This window comes from Melitaea cinxia, chromosome 5 (genome assembly GCF_905220565.1).
Source record: "Melitaea cinxia chromosome 5, ilMelCinx1.1, whole genome shotgun sequence".
Lineage (NCBI taxonomy): Eukaryota > Metazoa > Arthropoda > Insecta > Lepidoptera > Nymphalidae > Melitaea > Melitaea cinxia.
In genome coordinates, this window is record NC_059398.1 from 6,824,075 (window position 1) to 6,838,899 (window position 14,825).

At 33.1% G+C, this 14,825-nt stretch overlaps 1 protein-coding gene across 1 annotated transcript in view; it reads left to right on the plus strand.

Annotated features, from left to right (window-relative positions):
- The first annotated feature begins 259 nt into the window (after positions 1-259).
- Positions 260-14,825, plus strand: part of LOC123653481 (NAD(+) hydrolase sarm1) — an 82,519-nt gene continuing 67,953 nt past the window's right edge. Inside the window, exon 1 of the mRNA XM_045589477.1 lies at positions 260-1,046. Within this exon, the coding sequence (XP_045445433.1) occupies positions 696-1,046 (351 nt within the window). The 5' untranslated portion in view covers positions 260-695. The remainder of the gene's footprint in view (positions 1,047-14,825) is intronic.

Genomic DNA, 14,825 nt, shown 5'->3' on the forward strand with positions numbered 1-14,825 from the left:
GGTTTGTTCCAGCCAGTGCCAGTGTAGAGCGAATAATGATAACTTATACCACGACCGCTCTAAAACAAAACATTGCAACGTGTAATGTTTACAATAATAAATACAATAGCTTGCGTAGAGTAACGTAATTATACGAGTATCTATTCTGAACGTAAACGTTACTTAGATACTTTATTACTCTATACAACACTCGATTTAATTAAATGCACAAAAACGTAAATATCGTGTCGCTATTGGTTACATCACCGTTCCCGTGGCAGCTAAACGTAAACATTGCGTGATCGATAGCAGTATCGGCTAACGACTCGCGCCCAGTTGACGAGGACGGTGCTTAGGTCTCGCCACGAGCACGTCTTGACGGTGAGGTTCGTGACGACGGATGCCCAGGAGGAATAATGAGTGCGCCTTGACCTTGCGGTGCGGGGGCCGAGACGCGCGATGACGCCAGCGCGGCCGGCACGCGTTAACGTTTTGGCTTTCGGGTGCGATCCTTCGCGGACGCCATCCGCGTAATCGGCGGTCAGCGCGATTTCAAAGTTGGCGTCAAAAATACCGGGGCGGGTGGGCGCCACGACGCCGGGGACTCACAAAGCGCTCATTCCGCGAGCCGGCGCCGACGCCGACGCGCCTCGAACGACCGACCGACCGAGCTGACTCCCGCCGACCGAGCACCCGCGACATGCTCACACCTCGACATGGGTAATGTGCAGTGCTGCGCTAGCGATCTTCTCGAAGGCAAAGCCTCTAAGAAACCGAAGAACAAGAAGAAAAACAAAAAAGAGAAGAAAGAAAGTAGTGAAAAAACTAACGGTGTCGGAGGTGGTAGCATAAACGAGAGTGTCAATAAAGTTACGAAGGTGGCAGAAGACAACTCCGATAGACCTGCGTCTCAGACGGCGCAGGTGCAGGCGTCGCCGCTGCCTGATAACCCCGTGAAAAACTCTCAGGACTCTCTAAACATGACGCATCCGACTGATTCAAATTCTATTAAAAGTGAAACACGCAACGAAACTATGGCCGCAGCACGGGAACGCTTCTTTGGTCAGGTAGGTACATAAAATTTAAATTCTTGCATACCACAACAATGTTACGATGATAAAATTCGAAGCATATTAATGCTCTTATCATAGAAAAACAAATCCGATTATCACAGAGGGTCGATCTGTTTTACATCATCTGACATTGGTACTCACGTTAATAACTTTTAAAATAGTTTAGTATCTTTATCTCGAGAGTTTTACCCAACGTCAATAAAACAGATGTTCGTTACGTATTTAATATATAGTCGCAATATTAGCTAGCATATCTATTTAGCTAACACTGTATAACGTCGATACAAGCATAGAGAAGTTTGTAATATGCGAATGGTACTGTTTACTTCTAATCGTGCTATAGTTAGCTAGCTCGAAGTTAAGCCGTGGAAGTAAATATAAACAAGTACAATATGTAAAACAATCGATTCAACAAATTTAAGGCAGCACGTAATCGTTGATTTCAATGTATTGTCATGTAGCAGTATTTGTTAACGTGTGACATAAAATATTTAAAGTTATTAGACAGGTTTTCCGCGGTGATCTAAGGTGACTTGATTAGTGGTCAAGGATGCTAACGTTGTGACCTCTCTTTGTACCTTGAAGTTAAGACGGTTAAAATTCAACGCTTCTCTTAACCACATGACGAAATTTACGGTAATACAAAGTAGTAACCGACCTTTATATAAAATCAATTAACAAAGAATCTTTTTTGTTTTCGCTAACTTATTTATGAGATGTGGTAGAATATTTAAATATTACAATACGTCTCATGTGAGTGAGTTAGGAGTCAGACTGTAAATATCAATTCAAACTACAAAAACTGAACTCATTTCAATATTTGTTACTAGTCTATTGTTAAATCACTGAATTTAAATAAATTTATTTTAAAGAATAATCGCTTCAAATGTGGATATTTTAATCAAGACCTACAATAATGTTTCTGGAACGCATCTGTATAATCATACTTGATCCTTGAGTGAAATATTTACAAATTATCAAAACTGATTGATCTCTCTTTAGGATTCATTCCGATGTAAATCCGTTGTACCTAACATATTTAAAAAATGTTATTTATACAGAACATGTATGCATAAAGGAATAATTTTAAGAATTGAAAGAAAAAATGAAAGACTATCTACTAAACTGACTAACTGACTATCTAAATAAATATTATTAAGCTGTAAAAGGAAATTGGAAGTGGCTGATGTGGACCTAAGGTATTTTTTGCATAAAACACACTAAAACCTTAGCAAATATCACTAAAATAATAAAAAAAAAATTGTAACTATAGAAACTGTAATAAGCATTTCTAAAATATATAAACAGAGACAAAACCAAATATCAACTTAATAATATTGTATGTCGTAAATGAATAAAATCTTTGTAGCCCTCATCATTAAATGAAGTTTTAATAAAACAAAAATATGTTTTAAAATCGAAGTGTTAGATATTGAGTTGACTGTATTGAGAGATACGTATTAACAATATTAGTATATAGTATATACATATATACTGTTTTACGTGACAGTGTCGTAGAAAACAGTTGGCATAGAGTAATGATTTTGAAACGACAGAAATAGTTATAGTCGTATGTAAGACCAAAGAATATTCAGCAATCATCTTATTTATAACTAGATGTGCCCCGCGGTTTTACCCACGTTAATTTGACGAAAAAATAGCCTATAGTCTTCTTAGGTAAATGGGCTATCCAACACAAAAATAATTTTTCAATTCGACCCAGTAGTTCCTGAGATTAGCGCGTTTTATCAAACAAACTAACTTTTTAACTTTATGTTATAGATGTATAGATTTGCTCCCAAAATTGTCGTATTTAATTGAAAAGGTTTGGTTATTTCATATCTATCTGGGCGGTAGGTACTCGGGCGCGGTAAACACGGGTTTTCCGGTGTAAATCCCGATTTCGGGGGAATTCTGGGATGAAAAGTAATATGATGTTCCATAATCTGCTCTATCTTCAAGTGAAAGTCCTATAAAAATTGGTTCTGCCGTTGCTATGATTAGGACAAAAAGAAAGACATACAAGGCAGACAAATAATTTAAAATCGCTTGTTGTTTGTTGTGTAAATAACTATATGTAGGTACTTGAAAAAACATTTAATTTTAAAATTCATTAAACACAGTTAATTTCTTGCCTTCTATTTTAGTGTATTAATACTAAACCCTAGCTGTCGAACAACACATAAAAGCACGCATTTATTTACGTAGAAATAATCTTAATTCAATACTTTGTGAAAGTACTAAAAGTTAATTTCCCTTTTAAACGTTCGAGGAAAAGAAATTTACGTTTATACGTTCCAAATTACAAACCAATTTTTCTTAGCATCAATTAAATCTGCCCACGCATAATTGTGCTTTCCGAGAAAATTTACGACGCAATATTAAAAATAGTTCGGGATTGTCGTGCGAAAATAGTAACGTGCATTGAATCTTTGACATTCGTAAGAGCAGAGAAGTCACCAGAGAGGGTTACTCAGTCGTTGAGTCAGCGAGAAAATTGACTGGCTTCCGATTATACTGGGTTTTGGATCAGATCCAGCCGATTCCTGAAATAAACACGATTACGAGTCGGTGGGCTATTTTATACGGGAGTGTTTGTTCCGATTTCGTGTATTTCATTTTGTTGTCCCATTGACACGAATGAGTGTAGCAATGTTGCGTTTAAACGTTTCATGCTCTGGGTGCTTCGCCGCATCCATAGCTTTGATTCGTGGCCTCGATTTCATGGTCATTGTTTTTTAAAGTACATGATTTGATATTTATAAAATCACAATATCGTAGTTTCGTTTAATCTCTCAAAAAAAAAAAAACATAATAGTTACAGTAATTATTTGTATTTAAACATTTACAGTTGATAACTATTTAAAGGTTATAGATTTTGCTATGTTGTTTTATTATTATAATTAAAATTTAAAAGGACTCCATTAAACTATATGATGAACATTGTATGTTGTTTACAACTGTAATGGAAACTAAAATCGATAGACAAACCTCTGACCAGGCGAAATGAAAACAACTGCATCCACCATATCAGTTTACGGGATTTCATTGGATTTCTGTTAAGTCTCTTTGCTACTTTATCCAAACGTTCTAACTTGTAATTTGACTATTTTTTTTTGTATGTAATTTGTTTTTATTTTTTATTGTATTTGTGCACTCATTGTGTTGTATGTCTGTAAGCGCCAGTGTATGCGCCTCAAATAAATGTCTTTCATTCTTTCTTTTTTTACATATGGTTTCATTTTAGCGTCTTGCTTTTGTCTACCCTAGTATCTATACATCTACTCGTATATCTGTACAAATAAATAAAATTGGAGTTTCTGTTTGTAATATTAAAATAACCGCTTTTTACTAATGGTTGTATACGCGATACATAAGATTTTAGATTAACATGGTTACTTCTATTACTATAATTGTGTTTGCAGGCAAACGAAGAAAAACCGACTTCAATTATGTCGACAAGTAATACAACGTAAACGACAAGTAATAAAACGTAAATACGCATTATCAAAGATTACTCCAAAAGTTGTGATCAGATCTCGATGAAATTTAAATGTGACCACATGATAACCATCGGCTTTCGATTGAATTAAAAATCATTAAAATCGGTACACTCCGTAAAAAGTTATGTGGATTTTCAAGAGTTTCCCTCGATTTATCTGGGATCCCATCATCATATCCTGGTTTCCTTATCGTGGTACCAAGCTAGGGATATCTCCTTTCAAACAAAAAAAATCAAAATCGGTTCATAAACGAAGGAGTTATCCCCGAACATCCATAAAAAAAATAATAATAATATATACGGTCGAATTGAGTAACCTTCTCCTTTTTTGAAGCCGGTTAAAAAACTATTCATAAACGGGATATTTACCATGTTTTTTATTTTCATTTTGCGGAACTCGATAGTCCGGTATGGACACTGCTAAAGCCGTCAAAATCTACCACCAAATTACAGTCTCGGGAACAAGACATTCGCAGTTAATGTCGAAATATCGAGCTCCGCAAAATGAAAATAAAAAACATGGTAAATATCCCGTTTATGAATATTTCTAACTTCAGATATTTCACTTGTTCATCGCTACAAAAAATCGATTAACTGAAACCGAATCAAATTATGTGTTTGATTTTATTGACGCTTGTGGTCAATAACCATTTATGCAGTGTTTTCTTCGCAAGTAAACAATTGACAATATATATATAGTTATTTTGTTATTTAATTTATAACTGTATTGTGTTGTTCAAAGCATTAAAGTGTGTAGATACTGAATAACTTTGAAACGTTAATACCGTAAAACTGTGACGAAAATAATTACAAGTACGTACACTATGAAAGAGATTACAATCTCTTTGGCAAATAACCAACACGTACGAATTATAAGTTTTTTACGATTTAAAAGAATATGCCTACCGAGACTTGATAAAAAATAGCGTCATCTGGTAAGGCTGAATTTTTTTCGAAAAGCAACATTTTAAACTTTTAATGCTAAAATGAACTCAAATATTGGGTCAGTATATTCCTAGATTGTTACATTAAAAATAATTCTAGATGAAAGAGTAACTTTTTATTTGTGTAATTTTATCTTAAGCGTCTTACTACCGGTTAAGGGATTAAGCACTCAAATAACAAATATGAAGTTCATAAATATATTTATAATTGATAATGGATTCTTAACCATTTAACATTCACTTCACTTCAGCCTATCGCAGTCCACTGCTGGACATAGGCCTCCCCAAGTTCGCGCCACACATCCCGGTCTTCCGCAATCCTCATCCAGCCTACACCGGCAATCTTACGTAGATCGTCGGTCCAACGGGCCGGAGGACGTCCCACACTGCGTTTGCCAAGACGCGGTCTCCACTCTAGGACCCGTCTACTCCAACGGCCATCGGTCCAGCGACACAGACGACCAGCCCACTGCCACTTCAACTTGCTAATTCTGTGGGCTATGTCGGTTACTTTCGTTCTCTCGCGGATAGTCTCATTTATCATTCATTATTTAACATTGTTATGGACCATTTATAGGAAACAATAAATAAATCTGTAGTCGTTATTAGATCTTTTTAACAAAACGTTGTTAAATTTTACAATTCAATAATAAGTAATAACGTTCATGTTAACGCTGAATGTGAGACTTACAAAAACAAACAAATATCTATGCTATATGAATTTTTATTCAATCAAGTGTGTTTAAAAAAATAATAACAGGCTTTTTTAAAAACGTTACGATTTTACTTAATTATTAATAGTGTCATATGTCAATCTCTAGGTGGTGGATCAAGATTAAACTTATATCAGATTTTAGGTTAATATTATATCGTCCATTTTAATGCAAAAGATTTTACGTGATACGGGAACAGACATCTATATATTAAAACGTGAAGCAAAAACTTTGTACCCCTTTTACGAAAATTGCGCAGGCGGAGGAGTATGAAATTTCGGACACATAGTTTATATAGTGAAGGAGTGCAGAATGCTAATACATAAAAAATACATTACGAACACTGTGTTTGACACATACTCGCATATAATATATAATCTTTGTTTATTATGATATAAGTTATAGTCTTTGATAACAGAACCTTAAAAGAGCTCAAACTTATATTTTAAGTTGATTATGGAAGAATTTCTACCACTAGGCGACCACAAGTATATTATAGATACACAGAAAAAGATTCGAAAAATAATTGTTATGTGTTCTATTGGTTTCAAAAATGTGTACACAGATAGGTCGGTTACTCTGTTTTATAAAAATGAATGTTTTTATTATTTAATACTTGGTGTTTCGTGTAGTTTCACCTCTTAATGTATTTTATATTATATTGTCATATTTTATTACAGCCTATATTTTTAAAGTATTTTAAATAAGTCGAAGTTCTGGTAAACGAGATATTGACGCTCAGTTAATAATTTTATTTGCATCTCTAGGAAGCAACGTCAAGTTATTGTTTAAATATTTGCTTATATTGAAGGCAAAGCTCGTCTGAATTTTAAAGTGTTAAATTTACTTACGAATATATCTTTTTCTCGACGATGAAAGACAACATTATTAGAATCGGAAGAAATGTTCATTCATATTAGTACCTATACCTACTAATTCAAAGTAGAGTAGCGTCGCATATGAAGCTTAATACTTTCTCCTAAATGTTCATTAACTGTTTAGTTAATATTTTATTCTACACTAGCTGTGCCCGCGACTTCGTCCGCGTGGAATTTAAGAAAAATGTTATTGTTCAGTCCGCAGAGTCATAAAATAAAATTTCTAAAATAAAAGTAGTCTATGTTACTCCTTACTACATCAGCTATATGCCAGTGAAAGTCCCGTCAAAATCGGTCCAGCCATTTCAGAGATTAGCCGGAACAAATAGACAAACAGACAGAAAGACAGGCAGACAAAAATTGTTAAAAATGTTATTTTGGTATATGTACCGTGTATACATTCCATATGCATTTAGTAAAAAGCAGTTATTTTAATATTACAGACTTCAATTTTATTTATTTATATAGATGTATATATTAAGTACGAATTTGTTTAAAATATTCTTACACTAAAGAACAACTGCAACTAACAGCTTTGTATTAAAAAAGTTTTATCGTTTTTAACGCGTCTCATTAAAGTATAGAATCAAATTTTGTTTGTTAATTGTTTATAGACATGTAAATTAAGCTATTCAATTCTTACACATTTTCACTAAAATACGATTCCACAATTTCTAATTTATTCAAAAACGTCACAAACAAAGCCGTAGCTGATCGCTTGTCTCGCTAAATTCTCATAGTTCTTCAAAGATAGAAGGTCAGACGAAGTGCTAAGTGATAACATAAACACACTAAGCACACTCAGTACCTTGCGTATAAAACTTAGCTCTTAGCGTGCTAATTTGAATAAGAATTTTGATTTACGCTTTTTTAACACAAATTATTATGATGGATTTGTAACTATATATGTGCACCTTCTTTTCACGCAATTTTGAAAAAAAAACAATCTTTGATATTTATACTGCTTATATCCTATTACGTAAGGCTCATATTATACATTACTAGCTGAGTCGGCGAACATCGTACCGCTATATATTTTTCTTGTGTGAATATACGTGTCGATTTTTATTTATTTAATATGGCACACTTTTATCATAGTAAACAACACACTATCTGCGTCTAATCATAACAATAACTTTCTTGGTCTCATAGATTATATATGTTAGCAGTAGGTACGTTTAACCGTCGATTCCTATTAACTATAATGATCCGTGAGACATTTATTTCATCAATTATCTCTCTTTTAAGAAATAAATGACACTTCGCGTAGAATTTATGTCAAAAACTATTGTCAAATAAAATAATAATTAAAAAAAAAACAAAAAACCCGCCTGCGTGAAGAACAACTAATAGAAAATCAACTGAAAAAGCTGGAACAAGATAAAAATTCAATATGCACACAAAGTCAGCGAAATAAATAGAAACAATATCAAACATTTTGTGCTGTACATTTAAAATATATTAATACGGTAGTCCTTCGAAACTTTATGCAACGTCGTACATAACATGCAGTCGGAGACATGCACAAAGAGAGAATGATTTGACTTATCCTTCAATTTCATTGATATTGTTCTTGATATTGTTTTTATTTATTTCGCTGACTTTGTGTGCATATTGAATTTTTATCTTGTTCCAGCTTTTTCAGTTGATTTTCTATTAGTTGTTCTTCACGCAGGCGGGCTTTTTTTGTTTTTTTTTTTTTTTATATTATTATTTTATTTATGTCTTTTTAGTCAGACAAATTACGTAATCGGTTCAATTCATTAAAACAGTTTACATCATGGGGTTGATTAAGTATTTTTTTAGGGTCAAGAGAACTGATAGCAAGCCCGGAGAAAGATCTCACTCTGCTCAAAGCAACGTAAGCCTGACCTTTAGCAAATAGGTGACTGCTTAAGTCAACAACTATTAGTTTTAATATAATGAAATTATTATTAAAATTATTTGTTTGTATTTGGTATTATGTATTTGTTATTGATTTTATTAATGTAATTGTAAATTGATGTGACATTTATTAATTTTTATTTGTAATTTTAATTGTATGTTTTTTTTAACCATTGTATTTTATTAGAAAGGCTACACCCCGAAGTTGATCGTCGCCTAGGAGGCGAGTTTGGCATGGCATAGGCGTGGGAAAGAGCAAAGTCCACATTTTTTAAACTTTAATATTGTATTTCTTTATTAGTATTACGGTAATAATAATCATTATATACCTTTTTAAAATCCTTGTATTGTACCCTTCAATTAGATACCCATATTGTAGTAATCGAGAAAAACAATTTTTTTTAATTAACTACAATGGCTTCGCGCAGCCGCCATGTTTAACTTTTTTTTAATGTCACCTATTTAAGAACACTTGGGCAGCTAAGACGAACCTAACGATACCTCAATTATGTAAATCTGTTCAGTGGTTCTGGAAATATGAGGTAGTAAAGAATATTACATACAAACATACATACATACATACAAGATACGCGCGAAAAACATAACCCTTCCTTGGCAGTCGGGCAATAACGATTATGACAGAAAGATTGTTCATAGAAATCGACTCTATCAACTCCGCTCCACGTAAATGAAATAAAATAATAATAATACATATTTAATCGATTCACTGTTTGACGGATAATAAATAATAATATATTATATAGTATGTTTCCTGTAAACATTGATATGTTTCGTTTTAATTATGTGCGTTAATTTTAAAATCGTTTACATCAATTTATCAAACATCATTTTGTTTAATATATTCTTAATTAAACAGAATTTCAACATTATCCTGTTCCAAAATACTTATTTGAAAATTTTGGAAGAAGATAACGTGTGTGTTAACAAAACACAACACAATGCCAAAAGAGTAATCTTATTTTTATAATAAAATACTTCTCGTTCTATTAAATTTTATTCAAGATATATGTTTATCGTGACTTTAAAAATATATATTAATTAATGTATGATTTACGCAATTATTATGATGGATTTGTAACTATATATGCGTATCTAGGCTCTCCACGCAGTTTTATTCGCTTTTGATGATTGAAGAACAATCTGTGACATTCATACCGTTTATATCCTGTGATTGCAAAAAATGATTTGAACAAAAAGTAATATAAGATAGTTGTCTCTGAGATAGTCAGCTATCACCAATATCGTAATTACCTTTTTTATACATATTAAGTATTGTAATGCTATGCTATAAAAACAAAATGATCTAATCAAACGATTACTGATTCATGAATCACTCTGTCGTAATAGAATATAATAAAAATAATTTATATACTATATTGTACTGACGATCAAATCGCTAGTACTGTTATCAATTTCGCAATATTTGTTAACTAAACAATGTGCCTCCGGTGTTGGCTAGGGCTCTTAGAGAGGGTGGCAAAACGCTTGCGATGCTTCTGGTGTAGCAGGCGTCTAGAGGCTACGGTACCCGCATACCTTCACTTCTTTGTGACTCTAATTATATATAAAAAACTAACACATATAAAGTTTATAAATATAAGCAGTCTAATTATGTAGGCACTTTATATACTACTAGCTGACCCGGTGAACTTCGTATCGCCTAACACAAACTTTATCGTATGGTATTAAAATTCGAATTGACTTTTAAGTATTATCACAAATCTTTTGTATGGGAGTATAGAAAAGTGTTGTTTTTAGACTTTTTCAGGAAATTTAAAATTTTTTTTTTTAGAATTTTTCTCTCCGTAAGAACCATCCTCGTACTTCAAGGAACATCTTAAAAAAAGAATTAGCGAAATCGGTCCAACCGTTCTCGAGTTTTGCGCTTAGCAACACATTTTGCGATTCATTTTTATATATAAGATTAGCCAACCCGCAATGGAACTGCGTGGTGGATTAAGCTCCGAGCCTTTTCCTACTTGGAGAAAGAGGTCTATATGCCCAGCAGTTCGATGCTACAGGCTAAATCGTAATATAATAGTGACAGTGAGTCGACCTAGACGACGCACGGCGCGGCGGGTCAATGGCGCGTGACGTCATATCACAATAAATAAATCCATTGATTATACTGACGATGCAAGTCAAGTATGTAACCGCACCCAAATCTTGAGAACTTCGAGAATCTGTTTCAGATTTAATATGCACTGACGTAAAATACGCTTCGACTTAAAGGTTAGACATAATTATGTAATATCTAGTGATTTGTTCGCCTATTGAGTGGTAATGTATAGAATTATATAAACATATATATAAATAATATCCATAAATTGAATAAGGTTATGACTAGCAATCGGGTCTGACTTCATATTGATCCCTATTTACTAATAAACGGAAAGTCTTACTTTATTACCATACTTGTATCGTCTCTCTTTAGTAATTGAGACGGCCATACAATATGTCATCTGTATGAAATAAAAATTATGAAATTTCACTGTGTGAAAAATATATTACAGCATGACTCTTAAAACGAATATACCGTTTTTAATTTAGTTTTCGTATAAAAGAAAACTTCCAAAAACCTTTTCGTCATTGTCACAAGGAAAAAGCTAAAACAGGTGTCATAGAGTGACGATCTTGCGTTAAAAACTCGATGAATGATTTTTATTGACATAGATTTGTATGGATTTATGTACATCTTAACAAGACAAACACATACGCTAATCGTTAATTTTATGTATTGGTTCAGGTATGAATCACGATCGTAATCGTTCAAACAACACTAACTGATAATGTTTTCTCGTTCGATGCGAGAGTTCGATCTATTTTTATGCGATGACGATCATTATTATAAATGGCTGCGCATGTTCAAACATTGAACGCAAAAGGTTTACTCTAAAATTTAAACAGAATTACAAAATTGACTGCTAAAATAAAATTAAAATATCACCAAACAAAATAATATCACTTATGTATATGATATGAAAGTAAATGGTAGAGTCATCACAATCAAGTTAGTAATATTTTTTGATACGCTGTCAAGTTAGTTACAAGAAAATTTTTATTCTGTTTCATTCTGTTTCTGAAAGTGCTTTATTAAATTTGTCGCAGTGCTAACACGAAAGAAAAATATTTCAAGGCAACAATTGCGAAATGTAAGAACTCTTCTCTTATTATTGTGAAAGAAAGTTACAGTTTTAGATTATATAGTTTTTAAAGTAGTCCATTGCCGTTGTGTAATGCGACATATTTATGACAATAGCCGATGTCGAAGTAGCTAGTTTTAATGAAGAAGTGTATTAAAAATTCTTATCAACTGGCCAGATACAAGTAAGTAGTGATTAGATTGTCATCTTCAGGCCATTAAAAAAAAAGAAATTTATAAATACAGTTAACGAAGGATCACTGATGATAATGAAATTAACGAGAAAAGTAAATTCAATATTAATTACCTGATAGTAGTAATCAGTGAACATTTAGAATCTATATTTAGGCAACAAGTCAAAAAGTAACTATTAAATAGCCTTACTGCTTCATTTTCATGGCCAACTGTCACTCTATACCGAAAACGTGTCACAATTCGAAGAGTTATATATTGGCTTTTCGTAAAATTAACTAATTTTTAATAAAATATTAATGTCACAATAATAATTTGTTAAATTTATAATTTAAGTTTACATATTTTCGTACTGAGTTAAACCTACTGGTCACTGATGAACCATAAGCTACTATTTAATCATAAAAGACGAATCTGTATATATGTTGCAGTCAAAACTCTTAACCAGTCAAAAGCACTATTGACTAGCAAAATCAGTCAGAAGTACTTTTGACCGTTTGCTTTAGTCAATAATACTTTTGACTAAAATAACAGTTAAAAGTACTTTTGCCCAATGGAGCTGGTTAAAAGTACTTTTGACTAAATGATTCCGTCAAAAGTGGTTTTGACTGGTTGTATCAGTCAAAACTCTTAAAAAGTTAAGGTGGTCGATAAAAATAACGACAAACGCATATATAAACTTTTATATTACTCATTATTAGTGGAGAACGTCTGATATTAGAACAAAAATGAGCGACTACGAAAAGAAAGAAGGCTTTTTGCAAAGAATTTTAGCGATGGAAGATATGAAAGATAGTCATTTCAATGTGATGACAAAAGAAAAATTTGAAAAGTTTGCAATGGATGTGGAAGACGCGAAATTTAATGAAAAGGAAACACCATTATAGTACAGTAGACTACAACGCTTTAACACATTGAAGTTTGTGGTATAAAAAAATTAGTTACAAACACAGAACCTGTCAAATATTTTTGCCGGCTAAGGAAATCTACGACATTATTGACGCTGCTCATATTTCTATAGGGCATGGTGGTCGCGATAGACTTAAGAATGAAATAATAAATGACTAACTAATGTTACAAACGAAATGATTAATATATATTTATCAATGTGCGAAGTATGCCAAAGGAAAAAAAGCAAGAAAAGGATGGGTCAGGTTTAGAAACCGATCCTGCACACTGAAATGAACAGCCGCTGCCAAGTCGATCTGATTGACATGCAGTCGCAAGAAGATCGCGGACATAAATTTATTATGGTTTATCAGGATCATTTGACTAATTTTTTTTTTTTTTTTTTTTATGTCACTAAGTCGGCAAACAAGCGTACGGCTCACCTGATGGTAAGCGATTACCGTAGCTTATAGACGCCTGCAACACCAGAAGCATCGCAAGCGCGTTACCGACCCAATCCCCAATCCCCCCAGGAGCTCTGGTCACCTTACTCACCAACAGGAACACAATACTGCTTGAAAACAATATTATTTTGCTGTGATCTTCTGTAAGGTCGAGGTACTACCCCAGTCGGGCTGCTCCATATTTTGAGCAGGAAATTCCTGCTGTGCCCTACCTCAGTTAAATTACTCACTACCTCAGTTAATTATTCACATCTAACGAGTTAATAGTGCTTTTGACTGACGCTTTTTTGCAGTTAAAACTACTTTTGACGGAAAGCGTCAGTCAAAAGTATTTTTAACCGCGAATTTGCAGTCAAAAGTACTAATAACCAATAATTTTCAGTCAAAACCACTTTTGACCAACTTGTCCAGTCAAAAGTACTTTTGACTGATTTCGCTAGTCAATAGTACTTTTGACTGCTTAAGAGTTCTGACTGCAACATATACGTTGAACATCACAAAACACTTATCTTAGTCTTAAATTAAAATTATAATATATATTTATTTTTTCCTAAACGATTGAAAGTACGGATCGAAGAGTCTTAAAACACACAGTCAATAAATCGTAAAGTAATAAAAGATATGTATGATGTATATTTGACTGTTTGAGTAGACACTGAATGTAACCCACGAATAAATAATAGAGTCGTTTTTCCTCTCTTTCAAGAATTTTGTTTTGTTTCATGTTTTCACTATTTTATCTTCTTAAGTAGAGTAATGGTGGGTTTTGAGCCAGTATTTTTCAGCAGGAATCCGAATTTCATATTGTTTAGTCGCCTTCATGTTCAATTTTTGAAACGGCTTTAACGATTTTCATGAAATTTAGTATTCGGGGGTTTAGGAGGCGACAAATCGATCTAGCTAGGATTCATTTTTAAAAAATGTCGCTTTATCCGTGTTTTTAGGCAATGAAAAACTGCTACAATATCATTAGAATATGAAGGTAAATGTCGCCACTATCTCTAAAGTCAAGAGCTCAGGTGTGGAATCGGATGGTCACAAAATGAGAAGATCACGTTTCAATTCCACACATCTCCAGATCGATTATTTTTTCCCCTTTTTTTTATTATGTCGGTAAGATCAAAAGCTATTATTTATATTTCATC